Source organism: Pollicipes pollicipes, unplaced genomic scaffold (genome assembly GCF_011947565.3).
Source record: "Pollicipes pollicipes isolate AB1234 unplaced genomic scaffold, Ppol_2.1 Scaffold_1600;HRSCAF=1878_pilon_pilon_pilon, whole genome shotgun sequence".
Lineage (NCBI taxonomy): Eukaryota > Metazoa > Arthropoda > Thecostraca > Pollicipedomorpha > Pollicipedidae > Pollicipes > Pollicipes pollicipes.
The window spans coordinates 2,085,994-2,110,853 of record NW_023595962.1 but is presented as its reverse complement, the minus strand read 5'-3'; the positions used below and the strand labels follow the sequence as shown (position 1 = coordinate 2,110,853).

The 24,860-nt window shown below is 53.7% G+C and overlaps 1 protein-coding gene across 1 annotated transcript in view; it reads right to left on the bottom strand.

Moving 5' to 3' along the window:
• LOC119094346 (uncharacterized) overlaps positions 1 to 24,860 on the bottom strand; it is a gene marked incomplete at its 5' end in the record, with an annotated part of 79,665 nt that overhangs the window by 30,234 nt on the left and 24,571 nt on the right. The window contains 5 exon segments of the mRNA XM_037217417.1: positions 9,480 to 9,588; positions 12,735 to 12,843; positions 18,577 to 18,606; positions 21,520 to 21,589; positions 23,483 to 23,613. Of these exon segments, the coding sequence (XP_037073312.1) occupies positions 9,480 to 9,588; positions 12,735 to 12,843; positions 18,577 to 18,606; positions 21,520 to 21,589; positions 23,483 to 23,613 (449 nt within the window).

Sequence of the window (24,860 nt, the reverse complement as noted above, 5' to 3'; positions counted from 1 at the left end):
GGACACCACCGGACGATCGCTCACACACGGCAGGACATCCACACGCACATGGCCAGAGCTCCCCTTTGTCGGCGCGCGCGGGTGACAGCGCCATCAGCCGCGCGGCAGGCGCGCCCTCAGTGACGCCCCACCCACAGAGGAAGCGCCCGAGGCCGCCGCGCGACACGCGAGCCGCCGCCCGCGCCACGCCGGCCGCAATCGCGCCACTTTGGCGGCGAGCGGCGCGGCGTCCGGCACGAGATCGCCGACTGGGCCCGGCGGACGGCCGCCACGCGTCACGACACAGCGCGATCACCGTCATCAGCGCACGGGATCGCATCCCGCCGACGACCGCGATCACGGTGATCACGCGGAGCCTCGCGCCAAATCGATGGCGCGAGTGGGGCGCGCGCGGCGTTTTGGCGCGCCGGCCGCCCGCGGAAACGGGTCAGCGCGCGCGGTAAACACTGCGCGTGGCGCGACGCTGCAGCCCACGCCCAAAAAGACAAATGCGGCGCACCATCGCGCCGTAAGTGCCGTGATTCCGCGGCTGTAAATGCATGTGTCATGCATTCGGAAGGGAATCACGCGGTGGGTCGCCCCGGGCGCTTTTGATTGGCACCGGTCAATGAGATGCAATTCCGCGTGGTAATCACATGCATCGTGCCGTTTCCCCACGTCCCGCGCCAAATTCGGTTCGGCCGTGCGATAATCTGGACTGCTGACAATGACTGCTTATCCCAGGCGTTTACGTTCGCAATCACAACCGCACCACGTCTCTGTAAAACCGGCGCGCGCCCGTGGCGTCCATCGCACCCGAGCCATCGGTGCAGGCGCCGCGTGCGAGCGCGATGAACGCGCTTCGTTCCACACTCCCGGCTCCAGCGTCGTCCAGCCTCAGCTGAGCGGCCACCTCGGTGACAGCCTATTGGGGCATTTGTCGTCTTGTATACTATATTTAAAAGAAAATTTGTGTGAATATTATTATCGTCATTTTGGGGACAACGGCATTCCATTTAATTAAATTTAAGGGGAGTTCAGTCACCCAACACCCCGCTAACGACATGGAGATGGTAGCCATTGGCTATGTCATTCCCCGGTGATGGATGAGCTTTAAATTACGGGCCTCCGTACATCATTGTGGTCGAACCGTAAGCGCCTTATGCGCTCTCTAGCAGAGCGTGAGTGATCCATTGGATCACACCGCTTACACCCATATCACGGCGAGCATTGAGCAAATGCATATCCATTGCATTATCAAATTAAATCACACGGATATTTTTCATACGAATCCATGTGGCAAACCATGCAATAGATATCAAGGAATATGCGATAGATTTACAATTTACTGAGTATGAAAACCAAATCGAGACTTAAGACGTGTAACAAACAAACCAGTATGACAGATTGCACTACTATTTTGAACATGATTCAGAACAATCATGTACAGTCCAAGACCATGCATGCTTTTAAAGCTTTAATAATCGAGCGAAATATCCCAGCGATCGATACACCAGCCTCAACTGATAAGCTTTTCAACGCCTTTCTGATCTGGTGACGTCACGTGGGAGACTGAGCGGGAGGCAAACTTTTGGTGCTAAAGTTGGTCATCCAGTTGAGCGTAACTATACCTGGCCAAATTAAAAATGTTCTCACACCCAGTCAATGATTTCCATGTTAGCTTTCAAACTTCAATCAAGCCCGGATAACTAAGGACCTCTCCAATGACAGATAAAGGCAGAACCATTAATTGACTTCAAAACACTTCTACAGACCGAGTGGTTTCGCTGCAATTAAAAGCCAAACCAACCATAACTGGGACCACTATGAAAACTGACCATCACATCTCAGTTATCGCTGAACTCCGTCCAAGCACTTTCAGTTCCCAACAAAACAAAGCGTCCGGCGAAAAGCCCGGAAAACAAGCTCGCGTGAGCAGCGTCAACAGCGTGCGAACGCGCCGCCTCGCTGTTATTGCGGCACCGCCCGGTCGACTCTGTTCGTTTCAGCGCCCCAATTTAGCGTGCAGCACCGGGGCGGAGTCGGACGATTCCACCGTCCACAGAGGCGACTGCTCGCAAATGGGGCGAGTGGCTGGTTGCACGTGATGCCACGTTTGAATATGCACAAATCGTCTTCAACCAGCTCCGGGAGTCGTCGAGCAACGGAGGACGTTGCATGACTGCGTTGTGGCCCAGATCATGGCTGGTCCCGCTGACAGATGGCACAAACACACACAGCCCCCCCCTCCCGCCCCCCCCCCCCCCTCCCGCCTGCTCACGGGTGGCGCGGGTGCGAGCAGTGTGCAACGAATGATAGCCCCGGCAGGTGATTCAAAGAGCAGCCGACGAATGCGACTCGGAGAGAGGAGGCCCACCCCGTCCGGACGTGGCGTGATAGCGTGCACGATAAGAGCTCTGAATGCCTGCGAGAGGGTCTTGTTAGCCCTCGCCTCATAATTAATACTCCTGCCACCAATTTGGGTTCAAAATCACCAGCACACCCAACCCCAAAACGGTGTATTGGATGAAACCTGATGTTTATCTCCAGGAAGATCCAAGCATGAGTGCAAAGCAGGAGCCCCAGCTTAAGCCAGCATTCAGCGATTCGCCGTCAGATCCCCGGGATGCTCCCGTATGCTCCCATCCGCTGAACGCCTTGTGTTATTGGCTCGGTGACAGCAGGGCTTTTTAGAATGTGCCGCATTTGTGTGGGCGTTTATAATGTGTCGTGTTTATAATGCGTTGCATTTATTACTCAGCATTCAACACAGTGCTCACTCATGCGGTTTCACCGCTCCAACGAAGCCAATCCAATCCAATCCAATCGAAGCCAATCCACCAATCTGAGAAAGCTGAACACGGCATGAACTAACACACGAACACGCCATAGCCTCACAACACCACCGGTACTTCACACCTCGCACAGTTCTGTCCCCAAGAGCTCCGCGGGAGCCGCACGTGCCCCAACGGAGCCACGTGAGCTCCCGCCGTCCCACTCCAGGCTCGGGGTCGTGGTCACGGGCTGTCGCGGCGCCCGTGCGTGTGCGTTCGGGTCGCCTTGGAGACGGGTTGGCTGGGCGGGCGTGTGATCCATACAGCGGTCACAGACGGCCGTAAAGGCGTGGTGCCCCACGGCTTTACGGTTGGGTCTTGGTCGGGGTCTGGGTCTGCGGATAGCTCAGACTGACCGGTCGGGGAAGTCAGAACTCGCGGGTTCTGATCATCCAGATTTTCGGGTTTGTAGATATACAAAACATCTTGTTTACAGAGGCTGCATTCGTTGATTTCGAGACTCTGAAGTAACCGGTTGGACGTCTGAGTAAGGAAAATATCGACGCTCGGATCTGGGAAGTCCGAACTTAAATTTAGGGAATCCAGACTCTCGAACCTGGAATGAGGACCCCCAATCTGTTTACAGAGTACACATTCGTGCAGTTTCAAAGTCTGGCCTTACCAGTCTGGAGAGTACGGACAGCCCCTCCCCCTCCCCAACGCAGAGTCCAGCCTCACCCGTTTTGAGAAGCGGCTCGAGCCGGGATTCCATAGCCAGGAGGGCTCAACAGGTTGTTTTGACGAGCAACTATGCTCAGACTTGGTGTTTGCGCGTTGGGTGCGTGACTATGCTTCTTTCCTGTTTTCATCTGTTCGCTGGCTGAACAAAGGGATTATGCGGGACAGTTTTCGGGGGTTTAGCACCCTGCAGCATCGCATTCGTGCATCAACCCGTTAATTTAGGCTGCAATGACGTTCACGTGCACCAGAAACAGAAAATACGACCATGGACCCTGCGCACATTTCCCCAGCCAATAAGCGAAGCCTGAGCGCTGAACTACCCAGCTGTCTCCGATGGCTAAAGTTACGCGCCTGAAGTCCAGCCACCTGATGTGTCCCTTGAGTACGCGGGACGCACCATCCGTTTGCACCAACCGCTGGTCGTCAGCAAATGCGAAGTCCGGATCCCAAATAAGCGCAGTAAAACACGCCGTGGTGAGTGTGAGCCTTGCGGCGTAGACTGGCGCGTTCCTCGCCTTCTCCTCCGTCATGAGCCTGCGGTGCGTTGTTTGGTCAGGGGGACCGAGATAGTCGATTTGAAGATTATTTGATGCAGTTCACAGGCCAGCCCTTCTCAAGACGTGCCCACGAAGTTGTGCATACTATTCTGTACGCTGTTTCCAAATCATCCAGGCATGAATGACGCCATAAAAAGGCCCTCAAATGCTGCCACCCCATTGGCCATGCGGCGTTTAAGACCAAGACAAATATAATCGTCAAGTTATTTGTGTCTGTCTACGTGAGCCTTGCTTGTGGAATCAAGGGGCTTCAATTGGCTCTCAACCATTGTTATGCATCCAGAACAAGCTTTAAACAGGGATCACGTTTCGTACCACATAGTGCAGCAAGTTGGACAGTGGCACTGGCTGCTTAGGACGTGAGACTTGCCATCAAATAACTAGGCGTCATATCCGAGAATGTGAATAACAGCGTCATAACCGAGCATGTGAATGTAAGTAAATCACATAAAATCACAGGTCAATATGCGAACATACCACGAGAAAGGAAAAACCCCTGCACGCCGTTTTATTTGGATTTTTGAAACGCCGCACCCATTACCACACCACCTCTCGAGAGGTTGAAGTACTACAAGTGACCTTGCCCATCCACCACGGGGGCAATTTCCCACGGCCAATATGGAAGCCCCTGTGACGTCATACAGACGTTCCATCAAACAGGCAAACGATGACGTATTTAGAAGCATGTTTATCAAATAGTGAAATTTTGCTGTCTTTTGTACTTGTACACCAATAATGCCGTCCAAAGGCAAAGGCCCATATGTTTATTTTTATCCAGTTTGAGTTTTTATTGGTCACTTGACTTGGCTTCTCAACCTGAATTTGGTTATGTAAATCATTAGCCAAAGTTTACACAAACGTTTAGCCTTTTTAGGTAACAGTTTGTGAAAATTTCAACAAATGCTTTAAATAACTCACCTCATATGAGAGGTGGATAAAAAAAACGCAAAATGGTAAAACATAAACAAATGGGATTACCTTTGGACGGCAGAAAAGTAACGAGTGAGCCAATTCCATCATATTTAATTCCTCAACACCTTCAAATGTGGAACACTGCCTCCAAGTGTCGAACCTACAACCTTGCCACCGCGGGTCGACCGGTCCGGCTTATAAGTTCCCCAAACCGAGTCCATCTGCACTAATCCACAGCGACGTCGCAGAACAGAGGGCGAACACGTGTCCCTGGTCCGGTCCCGGGGGAGAACCCTCCGTGCCGCGAATACCAGCCTCCGTGGCCCCAACGGCTTAGGGGAATTGCGGGTCAGAGGTCAGCGCGAGAGTTCGCGGAAGGGAGGGAAGGGGCGCGCAGGCGGCGGAGCGCTCGCTAACCAGGCATGACTCCCGCCGTCATCGGGACAATCAGGACAGAGCGCTAACGGGGTCGGGCCAATAAGGACAGAGCGCTGACGGAATCGGGCCAATCAGGACAGAGCGCTGACGGAGTCGGACCAATCAAAACAGAGCGCTAACGGAGTCGGGCCAATCAAAACAGAGCGCTGACGGAGTCGGACCAATCAAAACAGAGCGCTGACGGAGTCGGGCCAATCAAAACAGAGCGCTGACGGAGTCGGGCCAATCAAAACAGGGCGCTGACGGAGTCGGGCCAATCAGGGCAGCGAGCTCGCGGAGTCGTGTTTGTAATGCTGCGCTGCTGTCACCGATTGTTCCGAGAAGTCCTCTCGCACCCACATACCTGGTAAATTGCGCCGATTCACGTCCAAAGACACGGTCATACCCCTTTTGCATCCCGCTTGCGACTAAAGCGACACTCAGACTACAAAGCACATTAAAGACATATATAAGCAAGCGGAAGCCGACAACAGTGACACATGTCATACCAATTCCATGCTGCGAACGATGTCATCCACGAACTGAAACGAAGAGCTGGGTCACTCGCGTTCAGTTCGAACAGATGTACTTTGCTCGCTTTTGGTGAGGCTCGGCATCTACTGCAGCTGTGTAGCCGGAGCACAGCATGACAACCGGCCAGTAGGGCTGTATGACATACAGCATCATAACAGATCCGTCAAACTTCCGGTCGTTCACTGTGATGAACTCCGGTTGTGCGACATAGCCGTCACATTTATGCCCGGTGTCTTTGAGACTTAACGTCTTCGTGGCACTTGGGAATGTGTACACGCACTCTCAAGCTCAACAGCAATGATGTCCCGCGGGCTCCGTGTCCATCCCAGCGCTCAACGCGGGTATTTCGGGTCACACACCCTGCCCCCATCCAGAGGCTGTAAAGCGGTGACAGGAACAGCTGGGACTCGTCGCGTTAGCCTGTTCCCAGGGACCAACCGCGGCAGCGTTTGACCTTTCGCAACCGACATGACACCATTAACACACAGGCATCCAACGGCCGATGGCCGCGATTACGCCCGTGCCGACAGGCATTTAGCATAAATAATGCAGGAATGTAAAGAGACCGGAAGTCATGCTTTCCGGCCCCGATTCGAACCCATGTGAGATATACAACACCGGACATGATAGCACGCGCTTCGAACACTGCGTTCGGATGTCTGCCATGCAGACGCTGATGGAATTTGTGTCGAATTTTGGCCAGCCGGTGTGGTAATCTTTTCGAGTTGTTATTTGTAAAAAATCAGCAATTGTAATGTGCTATGCACTTGTGTTTGTGTGCGTTCTTTCTGGAGCATGTTGAAAAGCATGTAAGTAAATAGATGAAACAGAAGAAAAATATTGTTCAACATACTGAGAATATTCGATGTTTCCAGGCAGTGCTCACGAACACGAGTTCCCACCATGCCTGAACACGAGGGGGCTGAAGTCCTCGCCTGCTCATATCAAGGTGAGTACTCAACCAGACGGGATGGATACTCATCGATGGCGTTTTTCGGCAAGCACTGATCTTCCGGTTCATATCAGAGAAGCCGTATGTCAAAGCTGACCCCACACAAATGTGCTCACCTCACCTCACCTCACCTCACCTCACCTCACCTCACCTCACCTCACCTCACCTCACCACACCACACCATTGCTGCGTGGTTTATGGATGACGATTCTACTGGTCAATGGCTTATCGATAAATTAAAACTGGAGTCATCGCTGACAAGAGACTGAAAATACAGGCCACGCCAACTATTCCATGAAAAGTCGATCACATGATATCGGTGCATTATCGCTCACAGAAAACGTGCAAGTCACATGGCCTAGCGGCGTATAGAATAGAGGCAGGCGATGACCAGTTAGAAAGCCACGAACCGTGACCAGGGATTCGCATTGTGACCGGATTGCGGCATTGATGTCCGCAAGTGATAATCACAAAAGCACCTCGCTCATTGTGGTGTAATGGATATCGTCAGGTCATCCCTGGTCATCCCACGCCATCCCAAGGTGATACAAGGTCATCCCTGCACCGATGTCCGACAGCGACTGGCCAGATTTTCCACTTATGGAATACGCAATAGATACATGCGTGCGAAAGCGTTAATAATGTATTTAGTCGATAATCATGCGCATGAGATGGGTCGAAACAACTCATATAGTCGACAATAATGCGTACATAAGTCAATGATAATACAAGGCTGTATGTTTTTTCCAGCAACGCTATTAAGGCGCCATTAGACTTGTGGAACATGCGTGCTTGACGATCCTTTTAAATATGGTATCCGTTTATGAACAACAACGTTTTTAGTTGCGTAGATCTGTTGACATTGTTTGCGTTAGCTGCTCTTTTGTTGCCGAGATACGTATTCCTTATCAAACTCTGCCTCACCTGCGTTTAACACTTTAAGTATATTTTCCCCAACAGAGCAGAACGGCATTGATGTACGACACGGACGAAGTTACCAACTGGCAAATCATAATTACTCGTTCGGAACACGAATGGCCGCGCCATTTGACATCCAGCTGACACTAAAGTGCTGAATTACACGGAAGTGATTCCGCCCACATGAAAGTTGAGCCTAGATAAGAAATTCATGGGCCGCAATATGCCATCTAAACATTCCAGGATTTTTAGGACGCAATTTCATAAATAGCTCTAAGCGAACATCAATAGCTGCCCAATCCAAAGCACATCGAACCGCACACAAAGGCGTATAACTCAGCTTAAAATGATTGATGACAGCGGCCCCAGCCCCGGATGGATGGTTTATGGTTCGTTAAGGCTCAGACGCATTGCGTTTTAAACAACGCCCAGCGGCGCCGAGAACGTGGGTGAAAGTGGTTCTCACACAGTGTCATGTATTCCGGAAGCATCGAGTCGGTGGATTGGGAACCATGCAACATTTAGGACGATCAGAAAAACTACCAACGAAGCGTGGTAAAAAGGAACTAAATGGAGCAGCAACGATTCGGTAGAATTACATGCGTGGTCTATCACAACTGCGGAGAATGCGATGCCAGGATTTTCATAAGAAGTTCAAAAATCTAAAAGTCAGGTGAGCATGCACTCACCGCATCTTCGAAGATGCATTCGCTTTTCTTCACACGAAAAAATGCCACTGGCTGGTATGCCACTGTGATTTTTTCATTATTGAATTTGGACCTGCATTTAGTTTAGTTTGTAGTCTTATTTGCGTGCATTATCAGCAACCAACATCGCCATCACGTTACAATATACTAAATCAGAGCGCCGAATCATGTCAAAACTTGGAACGGAATCGTACAGAGCAGCTCAAGATACAGACACTTATCACTTAACTTAAATGGCGTGTATTCTTATTAAGTCACTGAGTGGTGGAGGAAGTCACGAACCTTTGACCGCCGAACAAAAAATATGTCATGTTAGTGATATAGGATAGATACGTTCCACGTTTCCAAGCGCCAGTGACCGCCGACTTGAGCACCGACGCAACCAGCTGCGATGAGCCATGTGAAGGACTCCCTATTCTAGCCATGCATTAGACGGGTATTGGAAGAAGTGGTGGGATAGAAGTAGACGGCTAGCTAACTGAGGGACCCCACAATGATGGCCACGTAACAGTTGGGCCAATATCAGTCACTTGATCACACAAAGTAGTTGGTGGAATTTCGGTTCAGGCTGTAGCCGCAAGAGAGGACGCCTGGTGGGGTTGAACGGCGTGGCAGAACATTAAGGGACTGTATAACGGTACCGCTGCGTAACGACATTGCTGCGTAATGGCATTGTTGTGCAATGGCATTGCCGCGTAATGGCATTGCTGCGTAACGCGTTGCGGCAAGACTGACCGCAGTCACAATGCAAGCGTAGCTGAAGCAGTTTTCTAGCAGTCATTGATAGTGAAAAATGATCGCTGAAAAACAAGGCAACACTGAAAAGATAAACGATGCATTACGAATGAGAAACTAGATGATGTGTTGGAAAATTGAGAAGTGGTAACATGGAAACAACAAAACAAACGTGTAACGCTGGTTGGAAACGGAAGCGACGCTCGTTCCGGTGCCAAAGTCTCACTGTCGGCACCGGCGCTGCTGAACTGACCTGCTTCGCCTCGCGTTCCGCCAGCGATGACCTGCCGGGCAGGTAGTCCTCGATGCGACCCGGCTGGTTACGGTACAGCGGCCGACGCGGCGCTGACGTCACGCCGAAGCTGTAACCACATGAGCCCCGCTGGTTACTGGAGAGGCCGCAACGGCTAGGTTACTGAGGGAGATGCTTCGGCTGGTTACGGGGAAACCGCAACGACTGGTTACAGGGGAAGCCGCAACGGCTGGTTACTGGGGAAGTTAGATGCTGGAACCAGTAAAATACATCTGGTTCCACCGCAAATGACGACCTGGCTGGTTCCAGCACAAAGGATTGTGTCACTGGTTCCAATACAAGGGATGGTGACACTGGTTCCAATACAAAGGCTGGTGTCACTGGTTTCCAGCACAAGGGATGGTGTCACTGGTTCCAGTACATATGATGGTTTTACGCTTCGCCGTAAACGGAACACACATATGCTGCGTTAACTGAGCAGGGATATTGATGAATGATGATCGTATAAGGTCGCGGCCGCCAACCGCCGCTGTTCATATGACGTCACGGTTCTGGACCCACATAAGTGCGGCTGGTTATCGACAGAGACGACGATACGGCCAGTTAAATGCACTGCCAGTCATATGTAAAGGAGATGAACTGGAGGCGCACAAACTGTGGAAGCGATCCGGACGGTAGTCTCTTCATCAGAACTTCGCCAAAGACCGCGAGCTCAGGTGACTATTACATGTATCGGTGCACGACACGGCGCGAGCGAGATTTGGGCCCAACTGTAATTCAGTCAACCGGATGTGAGGGTAGTGTCCGGGTTCTGCACACGGATGGTTCCCTTTCACCCACAGTGGGTTTAAGACGCACAACATTTCATGTTGCTCACATGGGCAAACTCCCGACATGCCAGCCCTCCCCGTCACTCGCTCAGCGTAACCAACGCTAGAGCACGTTGTATGGGCACTCGGAACCAGGCGGCAAAGGAAGAAAGAAACAAACGCTCACTGCTAGTGCGACGTCTCTTTTTTAAATGAAAAGACATAAAACTTGACACGGATAACCTGGCACGAAATGTTATGCAATCATGCAATGATCATGTCACTAAAATATGTTCGACCCTTGCGGTATAACATAATTATAAAGTAACCCACTCAAGCAGCCCCAGACCTTCAGCGGGGTACATCAATCTCCTTAAAATGATCCATAAAACCATCTAAAACTGAAAATTCAAGGAAACCCTGAGTCAACCTCAGGTCAAACCCTGAGTCAAACCTGAGTCACAAAGTGCCGTGGGAACTGGACGAGGGTGGTACGCAGGTTTTACAGCAGGGAGGGGCACCACTACAAAAACTGTCATTGAAAACTGAGTTAAGCGCGCCACAGGCACGCGAGATTTTTTGCACGTCGTCAAACAGCGTAACGTGTTTGTGATATTCTCATTTTACGTGTCCATCTAAAATAAGTTTGAACTCCCAATATTGAGTGATGTACGTAATCCACTCCCGCCTTAAATAATCACGTCATGCATGCCGTAAAGTCAGTAAGGGAGGGGCACGAGCGTCCGGTAGCTACCATGAAGGTGCGTCGCTGCCTTGCATATCTACAGAAGACAATGTGCCCATGGCTGCTCCAAATTCCGCCGTACTACATTCCATCGCGTTCACTTCTTACCTCTGAGAGATTGGAAGACACCGGCTGCGGGGAACCCAGCCCGCCTGACAGCCAGCACAGACCGCTCACCAGCACGGCGGCCAGCACAGACCGCTCACCAGCACGGCGGCCAGCACAGGCCGTTCACCAGCACGGCGGCCAGCACAGACCGCTCACCAGCACGGCGGCCAGCACAGACCATTCACCAGCACGGCGGCCAGCACAGACCGTTCACCAGCACGGCAGCCAGCACAGACCGTTCACCAGCACGGCGGCCCGCAAGCTGCCGGCGGCGGCGCGGCGCCATGTCTGTCCATACGGACCAGTGTTTCTGTCCCCACTGAACACGTGCCGTGGCTGTCCTGCCTCCGAACGCTCACACTTCACCATCGATTGCCGCCGGCGACTCGGTCAATAGTACATGACACCGGGGCCTCCAGCTGGTCGGGGTGCGCTGGAAATGGCGCCCGAGGGTTCAAGGGGTCGCCGGGGTCAGCCGGGGAAGAGTGAGGCCACGGGGAGTTGCGTGAAGGTCAAGGACGGAGCCAGCCGTGACGTACGGTGACGGTTTGACGTTCGTAATTTGTGATCAGTTGGGGTCTGGTTTACGTGAGGCAATGCTCACCAACGAATTGAGTGCTCAGAAACCGTGTACAGTGATACTAATTTGCGAATTGAATACTCAGAAACCGTGTGCAGCGATAATAATTTGCGAATTGAGTACTCAGAAACCGTGTGCAGCGATAATAATTTGCGAATTGAGTACTCAGAAATCGTGTGCCACGATAATAATTTGCCGAAGAGCAGAGGCCTAGTTTCGCAACATGAGTTGGGGGGGTCCTGAGAAGTGAACAATCATAAAGCATTCCTCCAAAATGCGTCAACAAACGGGTTTCACCCCTGCTTTGGTCCACTTTCTTCTCAGAGTTTGGGGGGCTGGAGTAAAACACAGAGGTGATGGAGTCTTCCCCAACCTAATATAAAACCACACCCCTGCCCTAGACAAATTGAGTTCTTATTCGACAATGATCACCCAATCGTTTTTAATCATCTTGCGTGACAGCCAGCGAGGGACAGTTTGTTGGTTCCGTTGGATTTGTTAAGTCGTTGTTTTCGTTCAGAACTATTGTCTTCGCGTTAGATCGCGCTAACGGGAAACGACAACGACGACAGGCTATTAAATCCGTGCTATCCCTTCATAAACACGTGAGCGACAAGGCCTGCAGCATGCAATCAAGACGTAGACCCACTCACCAATGTGGGCCTACTACGGTATACTACTACACACTTCTACACTCTTGGTAGACTATAGGTCTACTGCGGGCTTTCCACCAAGATCGTAGTTTTTGTGCGTAAAATGATCAAGGCGGTCGAAGCGCTCCTAAGCCTAAACATCATCATCATCGGGCGTAGTTCTTCTGTTGAGTCAGTGACTCCAGCCCTCCTTTCCCAACTTTGAGAACAAGATGAGTCAAGTTCGGGAAAGCACGCTTGATGTGTATTTTAGAAGCACATCTAGCAATTCCCTGTGTCCCCCCCCCCCCAGTTTAATTTACGAAACTACCATCCAACCTTCCACAGACCCATTCAGACCATAACGGCCCATCTACTCACTCCGCGTCCGGCTGGTCCCTGCCGCCGAAGGCCGCGCGCCGGCCCGTGTCCGAGGCGTACCCCGCCTCCGGCTCGCTCGCGTATCCACCGCCCTGGTAGTTGTACCGACCTGTCGACGGGTCAGGGTCATCAGCGGCGGCCAGCGGCGCCCGGCGCGGCCGGCGGCCGGCGGCGGCTCTCTCGGAACGTTTGGTCAATACGGCTCGGTCCAGTTTCGGCGGGCGCAAAGCCGACGCGGTACAGTCGTCTGCTGAATAGGTGGCGGCAGTTCGCACGTGATTGTGCCGAACGGTTCCGAAGTGTCCTGAGGCCGGACCGCCCACTCAAGTAATGGGTTCAGGCGTCAGCCCTCCCTCCTCCCCTCCTCACCCACCCCAGTCCAGCCCAGCCCAGTCGGGTGTTTTGTCGGGGGTGGGGTCGGCGCTGAACGGCGCTAGCCCCTCCCCCTTCGCATTATGACGAATCGATGACGACAGGAAGCTCGCCAGGGACCGGGCGTCCGGTCACGTGATCAAAACAAGCCGGCTGGGTCGCTCCAGTCCACAGGTCATCGCAGTCCACTACAGTGTATACACTACATCGCAGTCCACTACAAGTGAAATCACGCTGTCGGAGCGGGATCTACCCCGGAGGTGGTGCGATTGGTTCCCTTCTGGCTCGGCCAGCTTGCCGATTGGCGTCAGCTTGGACTGTGCAGGGTTTCGGCCCAGTCCATTGCGGGTCAATTTGAGGTTGGTTCGGAGATCATTAATACACCGATCTCACGTGTGGAAGCTGGGACGCTGGAAGTTTCGGCTCTGCTTCCTCGACCAGCGTTTGTACTTCATGCGCCTCATTACCCGGGCCGTCAGTTGACGCGTCAAGCCTCATTACCTTGATGCTTTCATCGTCAATGTCAGGCCCCAGCGCATTGATGCGTTCAGTTCGTGAGCCCGACTCCCCGTGGGTTCGTGAGCCCGACTCCCCGTGGGTCCGTGAGCCCGACTCCCCGTGGGTCCGTGAGCCCGACTCCCCGTGGGTCCGTGAGCCCGTTAATCAGGCACCGAAGAGCTCACGACTATGGGTGATAAAAGGGTACCTTGAGAACTTCACTCGCCCATGCGTTGGGCTATTTCGTTGGTAAATTTAGTTTGTGAACCGCAGCTGGGTTCAACTGCTGCGATCCAGTTCGCAGTCGGCGTTATATACGACCCTTAAATACGTAACCTTGTTGAGTTCGAACGGCCCACTACGGGATAAATCGATCAGCGGACCCGGCGCCGTCCCGTGATGGCTCGCACTTCTGCGGAGCATCGGGGTCCGTCGCCAGGTCAGTGCCCTCTCGCCGAGGTCGCGACCCCATCTCCGCCGAGTGGTGCCCAGCCTCTGTGCCAACCAGCGCCGCCGCGTGGCACGTGCCGGAGCACTTATGACGTTACTAAGCGACAACCGTAGCGGTCGGCTGTAACCGTGTCATGCCGCCGATTCCATTACGCCTGGTCGGGGATTTGGTGCAGTTCGACCCTGCCGCGAGCGGTGGCCATTACTCGACGTCCAAGCGTGCTTGTTGCAGTGCGTCACTAGTCTTCCCAAAATACGCGCCGAAGCTGTCGAGTCTCAGCGAAGTGCATGCAGATAAATGGGTATGTTCCCAAAGCTGGTCTGGCTTCTCAAAACACTGGCGGATGTTCTAGCAGCACACTCGGTGGCTCTAGCCGTCTGCACTGCGGCACGTGACACTCGTGTGCGCGATACCAGCTGTTACATGACACTCTGGTCTCTTCGTGACATTCTCACAGTCCAGGCTTCTCTCAACAGGTCTTTGAAAGCACACAAGTCGGTGTCCACAATAAACATTCCGTGTTCGAAACAATACTTTTTACGCACCACACAGCTGGCTATTTATTTCTCACAGCGGAGTCAAGTCTGTCCGCACCACACTGCAGTACGTCCGTGTCATACAGCAGCCAGTCAGTGTCACACAGCAGTCTGTCCGCGCCACACAGCAATCTGTCCGCGCCATTCCACAGTCTGGCCGCGCCACACAGCAGTCTGTCCGCGCCATTCCACAGCCTGTCCGTGCCACACAGCAGTCTGTCCGCGCCACACAGCAGCCTGTCTGCACCCCACAGCAGTCTGTTCGTGCCACATAGCCGTCTGTCCGCGCCGTTCCACAGCCTGTCCGCGCCACACAGCAGCCGCTCCTGTCCGGGACGCGCCTGCTGCCGAGCACTTCCTGCGTGGCCGCGCCACTGACCTGCTGGGCGGGGAGGGGAGGACGGCAGGCGGGCCGGGCACGTCCGGTCCGGGCGACACCCCGGCTACCACTGCCCGTCAGACCGGCGCGGTCCGCTCCGCCGTCCTGGCACACAGGCGGCGCCACGCGGCCGCCAGAGGTCTGTGGCGGGAGGTGCGTGACGATGTGGAGGTGGAGGAGGGAAATTGGAAGGTTATGGGGTGAGGGTAGAAGTGTGAACTTGAGATGGGGAGGACTCCTCAGAAAACGGTGGTTTGATGATGTCATTTTAGTGCTCTCCGAAATAGCAGCCATATTGCTGTGCCCCCCCCCCCCCCCCCTATTACCCATCCCAGTCTTGGAATTGTATAGAGCTCCTACGCGCGGGTACAATATGAGCTAGTTGTTATGGAGGAGAATGGGAGAACTGCCGCCATAAGAGACAGCAATGATAACAAAATAATGGTGTCTCTGCGTGCGTGCCTAAATTACGGGACTGCTTATGCAACTCAGCAACTCTGCGCTGCAGGGAATCATTGTCTGCTAAAAGTTTTCAAAAGGTTGTTCAGACGTCTGTGAAAGTATTTCAACGTACATATCATAGTACGTACGTACATATCGACCGTATCCATAGCCTTATTCCTCGTAGAATAACTAAGAGAATGGAGAGGTATATGTGATATTGTGGCTACATGCTCTTATGAAACAAATGCTAGTTGCAACGTCGGAAGTAATTTACTACTGTCGATGTAAAAGTTGGATAAACATCGGGAGTTCAAGCCATCCGAAGAGGCAGTAAATACCATCCATGCAATGCTATCAGTGATGTTATCAGAACAATTGATGTCAAGGTCACTAGACCCCATGGGTGTCCCCGCCCACGCACCCTCTACTCATTTCGCACCTGAGCGAGCACCGGTAGGAGCTAATTCTCGCCCCTTGCCATCCGCCTGACCCCCCAGGACACCTGGCCGCGTCCTTCAGCGCCGTTCTGTTGCGTCGGTTAGGGGAGGGGAGCGACAGCTCAGGATTTCAGGGCGATGGAGATATGGCGGGCACATGTCGCAGGCTGTTGACAGAAGAAGGAGGAGGGAAGAGGAGGAGGAGGAGAAGGAGGAGGGGGAGGATGATGAGGAGGACCAGGAGGAGGAGGAGGTAGATTTGAGGCAGAGGAGGAGGGAGGAGGAGGAGAAGGGGTGAGGATGAGGAGGACCAGGGAGGAGGAGGCGGAAGATGAGGCAGAGGAGGAAGGAGGAGGGGGATGAGAAAGAGGAGGAGGAGAGGAAGAGGAGGAGGAAGAGGGGGGGAGGAGAGGAGGAGGAAGAGAAGGAGGAGGAGGAGGAGTATCAGGAGAAGCAGGAAGAGGGGGGGGAGGAGGAGGAGGAGGAGGAATATCAGGAGGAGGAGGAGGAGGGGGAGCGAGATTCATCGCGGGGACATAAGCGGTGACAGCCGCGGCGGGTACAACCTCCTGCCCTGCCGTCCGTGGCGCTCCAGCACGTCTAGCACCCCACCCAGCCGCACCGCGCGGCAGGCAGCGCCAGCTCGCGCCGCGCCTGTCAGGCGACAGCGCCAGCCCGTGAGTGGTGAGCCGCTGGTGGACGGCCAGCAAGACCAGCTGGAGCCGGCTTAGCCCGCACCACGCACCAGGGCGAGGCGAACCGTCCGCACCGAACACCGGATGGGGCTGAGCAACCAACACCCGTCCATTGCTCGGAGGTGAGGATGCGGCGCTGGGCTGACGTGAGGGGCACTGCGAAAGGGCTTTGGCTTCGGCGGAAGCGCCGGAAACTCGTAGTAAAGAAGACAGACGGACATCACCAAGGCTCCGCGCAGGCTGAATGGGACGTAAGGCCGCCATATGACACGTGAGTGACACGTGTTACGTGACCCCAACTTACTGTGCAGCAGCACAGCAAGTTAAAGGCCCAGATAAAGGCCCAGATAACATAAACGCGAGTTTAGAGCGACTGCTCCTGGGGCTGGCCACGCATGACTCTAATGTTACCCGACAGAATCCATTGGCTGTCCATTGGTCTGGACAAGAGCTGACTTGACGGCAATGCCATCATTCTTGACACAGCCGGCTAGGCAATGGCGTGTCAACTTAAAAGATGACAGATAGGATGCTCGGGAAGCTGTGAAACTTTCGGAACCGGAGATGAATGTTGAAAGGCGTGGATCATTGACATGTCGTATTCCTTGAACGGGTAATGCAAACTTGAAAGGCGCTTAAAAAGGAAATTGGTGGCCTGAAACTGATTCTTCTACGAACACCCTCAAAACAGTTGTCCTACGGCTGCCCGCCATGCCAGCACGTGTCTTCCCTCACGTCAGCCTTGCCCAAAGCTGTCTTGTCTGGGCGTTGTTCACGTCCATGAGACCGACTGACGAACGCTCATCTGTCAGGTCAGGCTTGGGTCATAGGTCACTCCGTTAGGTCAGACTCGGGTCACGGATCATTTTTCGGGTCAACGTCGCTCTGGGTCCGGTCGTTGTTATCGTCGTCAGTCTCGTTAGACTGCGTGGTGGGACAATCATTAGCATGATATGATCAAAACACATACAAATTACCAAGCGAAACGCTAAATGGAAGTAACGGGTGACAAAAACGCGCGTGAACAGGTCGCTGATCGGTGCTGGTGGTCCCAAAAAGCGTGACAGCGTCCAATCATGAGTCATCACGAGAACAGACACATCAGAGCACACGCTCGGCTCCTCCAAGCCGTGCCAAAAGCTCAAACGACACGGAGCCAGTCGCGCCCTTCACCATCCCTGGCAGAGCGCACCAGAGCAGCGCCGGCGCCGGCGTGCGCGCGGGGGCGCGGCGATTGTCGTACCAACCAAGTCGTCACGCTCGAGGGCGCTCGCGCACGAGACGCGACAGAGGTGAGCGGCCGGCGCCGCAAACACGCCCACCGCCGGCAGCGAGCGACGGCCGTGTTTGGGCGGAGGTGCGCACGCCGACAGACACGCACACGGCGTCACGGGGGGGGGGGGGGAGGGGCAGGATAGAGCAGTCAGGTCGAGCGAAGCACGGTATCCCATGCATGGCAAGCAGCGGAGGCGCAGGGGCGCAGCAGCGCAGCCAGGAGAAGGAAAGGGGCCTTCCCTTTAGGCTCGCATTTTGGTATTAATTCAGCATAGATGGCTCCCGACAACAATGTAAAAATCGGCGTGATGCGTTCTCATGCATGCATGCATGCGTTCGTGACCGAAGCTTGCTTCCCCCGGAGAAAACGCTGGCTGCGTCCCTGGTGGGACGTCGCGGTGGTGAAAGACGTTGGAAATCGGGAAAGAGGATGAACGAAAAATCAAGAAGACAGAGATGTGATAGCCGTGCTTGAAAACACATAAATTAGAAACGGTATGAACTTACATAAAAAGTCCAGAAAAATCTGCTTTTGATGTCAAAAAAACAAGCAGCGCCAGACAAATATAAAAGGAAATGCATCAGAAATAGCAAGAGTGAGCATTAGAACACAAACCGAAAGTTTCCTTCAACATCAATAAAACAGCAACGCCCAAAAGCGTTCGAAATTTTGTTAGTTTCGCAAAATGCAGCGATGGGGAAAACGCCAAAGTGGACAGACACGTGATTGCATCAGCTGGACGAGCACAGATTACCTTTAGTTTTGTACAGAACCCGGACACCGTCTGAAACGTAGATGATCATCCGCGTTATCGGTTTCGAAAACATTCCCGATCTGTGCGGAGGACTTTGAGCTGGAACCTACTGAATATGCCGCCAACACGTATGGACCAATCAGCGGGCAGCAATATCACAGAACGAGATGACTGACCCTGCATGCCACGACAGTAATGATTTAACAGGCTTCTACTGAGCAGAGCGCAGCAGAACTAAGCAGGCAGCTGAGTGAGCTCCGGAGGTCATTTTCCAGCACCTCGCCCTCCCACGGGAACATCAGGACAGCGGGCGTTTGGACAGAACAACGCTGCATTAGCACGCACCCCACCGCCGCACAATACCACTGTGCGTAAATTGCAGGCTGCGCCTCCGTGTCGGCGGCCTGGATATGGCAGCACGGGCGCCATCAGCGACCTTGAGCCGCGCCGACAAACGCCCTCTATTGACGACACCGCGAAACAATAGCGCGCCGGCCGTTTTGTGGCGTCCGATTTTTTCACTGGTAACGCGCGTGCGCCGGTCCTTTGGCGGTGCGTCACGGCATGACAGGGGCGCGCCCAGGCGCAACCTGGCCGGGCGCCGCAGGGACGTGTTCAGGCGCCGCGTGTGGAAGGTCACGGTAGAGGCGTTGCTAGGCAAAACGGTGAAAATCTGAACACGGGCGGCGCACTTGGCGAACGAGGTGCGCTTTTTGTGCCAGCGAAAGCCTTTCAGAATACCGGTGCATGAGCCTAAGGTTTTTTGCTCATTTACAAGGAGCATCCCACCTTTTTGTACTTTTCACTCATTGTTACAGCAGACATGTACGACTTGATCACCGATAGAAGCTTTCTCGAAGCCATCCTGAAAAGTCAGAATTTGAAGTAGCCTCTCCTGCGGGAAAGTTTCATTTGGCCCGCTGCTCACCACTATTAAAGAAAAAGCTTTTATTTACCTTGCTGTTTCCAACGTGCGTGTTCCGTAATGTTTTCAACACACCAATGTGTCAAAAATGCTTGGGTAATAAATGGTACGAAAGCTTGGTGCCCTCTGTTCATACAAACAGATGTGGAACGTGAAGCTATCATCCCGCGAATTCAGCAAAGCGATATATTATGGCTTTGATTTCTCCCCTACGGCGTTTACCACAGCGGCCCTTTTCGCGGTGCAGTTAAGCTTGAAGAATCGCAGTATCACATAGTACACAGTGATGCACTGGTGCAAACCTCAACCAGTGCGCTTCTCGGTAACAAGATCATAACACCCGATGGGCTAATCACAAACGTTCTTTTATTCGCACCAGTAGATGTACGGAGGGCGGTAGTCAAGACAACGGTAATCGCGACTGCAGGGAAGAAGTGCAGTACTGCTACAAAGCGTTGACAATGTAATGTGGACGCAAAAGTAATTAAAATTGATGTCCTTATTATGTCTTGACGGTGGTGCAGTGGCACGACCCAGTGCTATTCCAAGACGTAACAAGCCCTGAGGTTTCACTAGAGTATGCTTTTGGAACATGTCCCAAAGATGGGACATGTCCCAAGCCGGCTAGCCCTTCAAGCTGGCTAAAAACTACCCCCCCCCCCCCCCCCCACCCCCACCCATACCCCACAGGTCGACCCCGCCCTCACCTCTGCCCACTGTCATCTGCCCCCACACCTACCGGTTCTCTGCCACACGACGGCGGGGACTGTCTGCACACCGTACGTCCCCTCCCCCCCCCCCCCACAAACACACATACAAACATGGCAGTGGAAGTGGGGCGCCGCGGCGGGCGCTGATTGGCTGCCATCGACGCCGCGGTTGCATTGTGGTTGCGTTGTTATCTGATGTCTGCCGCGCTGCCGTTCGCGGAGGCCGCGCAAACTGAAAGCAGCCCGCTGATTGGCCTACTGTGTCCGCCTCGCTGATTGGCTGATTGGCTCCGTCACAGCAGTGACGTGTTACGTGTGAGCGCGTGTGTTGTGAGGCGGCGGTCTGCCAGCGTTTTATAATCATGAACCAAAGCGATTTGGATGTCAGATATTAATCTCTGCTGGCTGACGCATGGTTTGCATCGTCCGACGTCAATGACCTGACAAGGTCACTGGGCACTGATGACCGATGGAAACCCCCCATCCCGCATCGCGTGCGCACAGGTCGCACCAGGACCCAGGTCCAATCTCACCAGCAAGGACATTCGCTCTCGACCCCACGCCCTCACGAAGCAGGAAACATCCAGCCAACAACAAGCGGCTGTCACGCGCAGACACTGGCGCGCAGCATGCCGCTTGTGCCATATAGCGGCATGCCATAGAGCGACATGCCATACAGCGACATACTCCAACGTAATTAAAATGCGCAATGGGCCGGCAACGCACATTGCAGGCAGCTGTTGCATGGAATGAATCTGCACACCATCGGTCCTCAGTGAATCCTCCGCGTTCTGGGGAATCGCCCGGGCCGCACTGCCCATTGGCAGAGTGCCCACCTGAGGTTGCAACCTATGACGTCACAACTGTCTACGTCACACGCAAGCTGCTATTCTCCAAACCGTGCGGACTGTTGTGAGACACTTATCTCTGACATCATACTTCGACATTTGTGGACGGTACTTGGCGGTGGGATACGAGGTCCTGTGGTCGGGGGGGTCATTCAAACTGAAGACCACGCCCTCGCCCCTGCCAAGGGCGATGCTACCGCCTGCAAAACTCTGACCGAAGACCTGCAGCGTCCAAGTTCCATCCTCCCACGTCCCCAGCGCGGCTGGCGCCTCCTCTCCGATCTGACCTGACCTGACCTGATCTGACTTGATTTGACATAACCTAACCTGAGCTGACCTGACACTATGTAGCGTGGCCTGATACGACCTGACGTGACCTGACATTACCCGATATGGCCTGACCTAGCATGACCTGGTTTGAGCTGACATGACCTGCCACGACCCGACCCATGGTCCGTACCTGGCTTGGCGCGATGCAGGCTGTCGTACATCAGCTTGTACCACTCGGGCTGGTGCTCCTCCTTGACCGCCTGCGGGCAGGCACGGCACACCCTTCAGCTATCCGGCCAGTGAAGGCACGCCAAGTGCACGCCACATCGACGTCAAGTGCACGCTACATCGCGCATCTTCGTGACCAACTGACAAGCACATTGTTTTGCCCCACGGCTCCATGGGCCCCACGAATCTTCGTGTGGTATTTCGGCAGTTTGGAATCCGTCTTCCGGTGGTTTGTGCCCATTCCACCAACGCTCAATTTGATGACGACAGCGTTGAAATTCTGCAGTCGACGCGGACGATATGGCCGCACATAATGGAATGGTGGCGACATAGTCGCCATCTGCGGCGAGCGGTCCAGCGCCCAAACCCCGTACACACAAACGCAGATACAAATAAACATCAAACTGGATGCCTTCACGCTCAAGTGCGATTGCGCCAACGCGGAATGTTTGTTCCGTTGCTAGCATGGAAATGCGAAACAACTGCCCCTGGTTCGCATATCCGCATCGTCAGATGGCGTTTCGCCGCCTCTCGTGAGCAGCGCGCGACAATCCGCGACGGTCGCGACGACGTCAGTTGCAGGTGTCACGAGATAACCGAAATGGTTTATGATGCGGATTAAAAATGTGACGTCAAGTATTCGACAGCGTACGTCTACAATTTCGTAGTGCACTTCCGTGCGCTACTTCCGCGCATGGCTACTAATGTCCTTTGTTTCCTGTGCAATAATTGAGGCGCATGGCACCACGTCATCAGCTGCCCTTTCGTCTCTTAACAACCACCGTCGGGCCGCTGGCAGGGCCCATCGGCATCGCCCCTCCCCCTCCTCGTCCCGCCCGCCCCGCGCTGGGCGGCCCGGAGCTCCCAGGCTGATTGTCACATGACCTCCCGGCGGGCGCGGCTACCCCTTCCCCTCCCCCCCCCCCCCGCACCGGGGGGGGGGGGGGGGATCGCGTGCGTCGTGCTCGTATTGTTGCCACCGCACCGACCGCCCCACTGGCGACAGGATGAGACCGGCGGACCGTGGTCAGGCCTGGCCTGACGTGGTCTGATCTGGGCAGCGCTCTGCAACGGCTGCCCCGCACGGTCTGGATGGTTAGGGACGCGCTCTTGTGCACTTCAGGACTAATTATGAGGTAGCCTGCGACCATCCAGCCTTTAAGCGTTGCCGCATCCCCTCAAAAATTCCCTGACGCTGATCTCTTTCCCCACAAAACGTACGCGTCTTCATGTTTCCTAATAATTTGTTCTTTGGGTGGACACGGACAAGTCCAACAGACACCTGAGCTATCAACAAGTAATGCTGCCTTTCACTAAAGGGAGCCCCGTCTCCTCCACTGAGCATGACCCCAAAGGCTTCCCTCCTGGTTAGGCCGCCGGAGCCCCAGAGAGTTAGCCGCTATCAGAGCTCGACCAATCGTCCAGGGGACGCGACTCTGCCTTGAGCGCAGCCAGCACCACGCACGACGTCCCAAGCTGCCAGCCGCTCCCAGTGGTCCACTGAATCGCACAAATGATCGACCCCAACAGCAGGTCATTCAGCAGCACTCCCGGGTTGGAAAATGACGGCTTTCAACGGGCGGGCGAGGCCGGCAACCGTGGTTTTTAAACGACCCATATCGGTTTATACGTTCGAGGTTAATGGCGCAGAGTCAGGCTGGCCAGCCCGCAACGCAGCCGGCTTTGGCGGTCGCTTCTGGGACGGACGATGATCGCGGTTGCGTGGAGGATTGGAACGTTTGCATGTTTACGCGGTGTGTGAAAATGGGTCGTTGCATGGAAACAAAAGTCATGGTTTATGACACATGCCCGGAAGCCACCGTGCCGGCCAAATGCGTTCGCAACTTGCAGACAAACGCAAAAGCCAAAACCGCCTAAATGACATCCCGGAATGACTGGCGGTGAGCCACAGGAGTTCATCTCACCGACTTCAGCGTCACTGGCATGCCCTGGTGGGTCCTGGGTCCAACGCCTTCGATAGGTCGAGGAGCGAGGTCGGCGAACTTGCGCGTTGCGCCGTCTGTCTGGGTCTCGTACTCGCGCTTAATGGTGTACACTGAAACATCGCTTCTGGTGACCACTATGGACGGACGTTGGTGTAACTGAAACATCACGTCTGGTGACATTCGGGCACTGGTGTAACTGAAACATCACGCCTGGTGACGACTCGGCACACTGGTGTAACTGAAGCATCACGTCTGGTGACCCCTTGGGACACTGGTGTAACTGAAACACCACGTATGGTGACTACTCGGGACAATGGTGTAACCGAAACACCACGTCTGGTGACCACTCGGCACACTGGTGTAACTGAAACATCACGTCTGGTGACCATTCGGGCACTGGTGTACACTGAAACACCACGTGTGGTGACTACTCGGCACGCTGGTGTAACTGAAACACCATGTCTGGTGACCACTCGGCACACTGGTGTAACTGAAATACCACGTCTGGCGACTTCTCGGCACACTGGTGTAACTGAAACACCACGTCTGGTGACCACTCGGGACACTGGTGTACACTGAAACACAGCGCCTTCTGACCACACAGAGCCTTTGTGGATGACACAAAACCACATGTTCGGTATCTACGCAGCAAGTCACGTACACAGACACATCGGCACAAGACAACAGCAAAAAATCGGGCATCGGATCTGTGATTCGTTTCATGCTTGTTGTCAGTTGTCGTCATGCCGCAGTGCTGGCTCTTGCATGACTGACTGGAATTCCGTGTTCTGGCGAGGACGAGACGCATCAAGATACAAACTAGTTGTTTAACGATAGAACATGGTTCTATCAAATGACCACATTATTGGCCATGCAGATGTTTGGCAGTATAACAGACCAATTTGGTAGTATAACAGACCAATTTGGTAGTATAACAGACCAATTTGGTAGCATAACAGACCAATTTGGTAGTATAACAGACCAATTTCGTAGTGTAACAGACCATATGCCGAGGTCGAGCCACACTCCTATGAACAACACGATCCTTACAGAAATCACTTCATGTGAACTGTTATTGCGTTATCAACGCGAGCGGACACGACCAAAATGGCGCATGTTAACTAATAACATGTCGCTGTGACCCACACTTCACAATTAGATGCAGAAGCTCATGATAAGCACGGTTATAAGCACGTTTATGACACTCTTGTCACGAAAAATTCTGCAGAAAAACGTAATGCCTTAGTAGTGGATGAAACACCAAGTCTCATGTTCATGCCTGTGTGCCGCAGGGTCATTGTCAAAGAAAGCAGAAAAAATGATAGCTCACAAAAATTTATGTTCCTCCAGTTTCTTC